The sequence below is a fragment of the Notothenia coriiceps genome, unplaced genomic scaffold, assembly GCF_000735185.1.
Source record: "Notothenia coriiceps isolate Sejong01 unplaced genomic scaffold, NC01 NC01_scaffold00028022, whole genome shotgun sequence".
Classification (NCBI taxonomy): domain Eukaryota; kingdom Metazoa; phylum Chordata; class Actinopteri; order Perciformes; family Nototheniidae; genus Notothenia; species Notothenia coriiceps.
In genome coordinates, this window is record NW_011360723.1 from 1 (window position 1) to 1762 (window position 1762).

General features: G+C 42.2%; 1 protein-coding gene across 1 annotated transcript; it reads right to left on the reverse strand.

Annotated features, from left to right (window-relative positions):
* Positions 1-54: 54 nt before the first annotated feature.
* Positions 55-919, reverse strand: LOC104957918 (uncharacterized protein C2orf47 homolog, mitochondrial-like). The gene has a single exon (XM_010785594.1). It carries the CDS (start codon positions 555-557, stop codon positions 246-248), a length of 312 nt encoding a protein of 103 aa, XP_010783896.1. The 5' UTR covers positions 558-919; the 3' UTR covers positions 55-245.
* Between the last annotated feature and the right edge of the window lie 843 nt (positions 920-1762).

Here is a 1762-nt window from a genome sequence, read left to right on the forward strand (position 1 = left end):
AGTCTGATTTAACACTTGATTATATTTCACATCATTCATCCATATCTGTGAAGTAACTAAAGGTACTAAATACATGTAGTGGAGTAAAAGTACACAATTGTTCTCTCATTTGCAGTACAGAGTAGCATAACAGGGAAATACTGAGGTGCAGTACTTCAGTGAATGTACTTAGTTACGTCTACACCACACTGATTGTATAAAAGGAGAATCTCAAATGGATCTCATTACTTCAGCCCCATCTCTTCTCACGGGTGTACCTGCTTGGCTCCCTCTGAGAACTCTTCGATCCTGAACTCTTTATCAAAGTAGGCTCGGATCAGGAAGTAGTACATCCGGGTTCGGACCCAGATGAAGGGGTTCGGGATGCCAAACACCACCACCTTCTGGTTCTGGTTCTGCTGCCCGCCGGCGGCCGAGCTGAACGGCCGCTGCGCAGGAGGGGGGGGCAGCCGCGGTCTCCCACCCCAGTTCAGGACGGGACTCTCATTCAAAAACAGACGAGTAATTTTCAGTGTTGATGAAACCCTGTGAAACCCTCTCAGCACGGGCAGCGCCATCTTTGTGCCCCCGGGAGCCTTCTTGTCCGTGCCCTTGCATCTTCCGATGAGGAACAAATTGCCAATATAAAAAATATAAACAATAATCAAATCCAAATTCTGATAATACCCTACGATGTTCACTATCTGCAGAACAAACACCTTGTTTTATGTATGTATGATGTGATAGTTTGTTTTTGGAGTCAACTCTTTAGTCATGTTTGGTTTCTTTGGGGAAGAGTAACGATGTGACACCGTTTCCCTGCAGGAGCTGTTTACTACCAGCAGCTGTGGGTTGCGGTCGAATAATCAAAAAATCAGCTCCTAAATTCTAAACCTATCTCCTATTCCTTGACCTCTGAGTGAAACGTCACGGGGTTAAGGGATAGTGGATAGGAGAATTCAAAAGGACTTAGGAGAAGAGACTGCGGTACTTTGGAGAATCCGAATGCACTTTCACTCTCCAACGTGTTTATGATGCGCCAGCGGACGTCATGAATGTGCGTCTGCTGCTGTGGGGAAACTATGGAAACTACGGTTTTCTATAGCGGACTACATGGATGTATAATAAGAAGGAGGGACTACTGAAAACTCATCTAGAGACTCTGCACCGTGCTCTGATACAGTTGTTTTAGGCTTTATGAACATGGACAACAGAGAAACATATTCTTCATGACCAAAGTTGGAATTGAAATAAAAAAGGAAAGTGAAACTTATGCTCGTCACCCTCTCCCTCCGGTCCACATTAATACAAATGATCCCAATACGTATGATTGTATGAACTATGAAAATATCTTAAAATCAATACAAATGTATTTATTATAAACGTTAGTCCTTAACATCTATCACTGTGTATATCACCATTCAAACATCTTTTAAAAGTTGAACAAACTCCACACAGCTCAGTAAAGACTGTGAAATGTTGACTTTATTTGATAATTTCAGTAAAAACTATGTTCATATTTCTCTTTTTGATTATAATACTGATGAACGTTCAGAACAAAGCACTTTGGCAACTTACCACATACGTTTTAAAATGCTTAATAAGCACCGTAACATTCATGATATAATTTCTCCGTCATAATCGGTTGTTTCCGTGAACGGCCGACTGTTGAGTGACGGCAAATCCTGCGGCTGCAAGGCATTGTGGGGCATCATTTTCTCCTCTCCTTTCGGTAAAGGGAGGTTTCAGTGGTTCCTAAGCTAAAGGAGGTTATAAAGGAAGT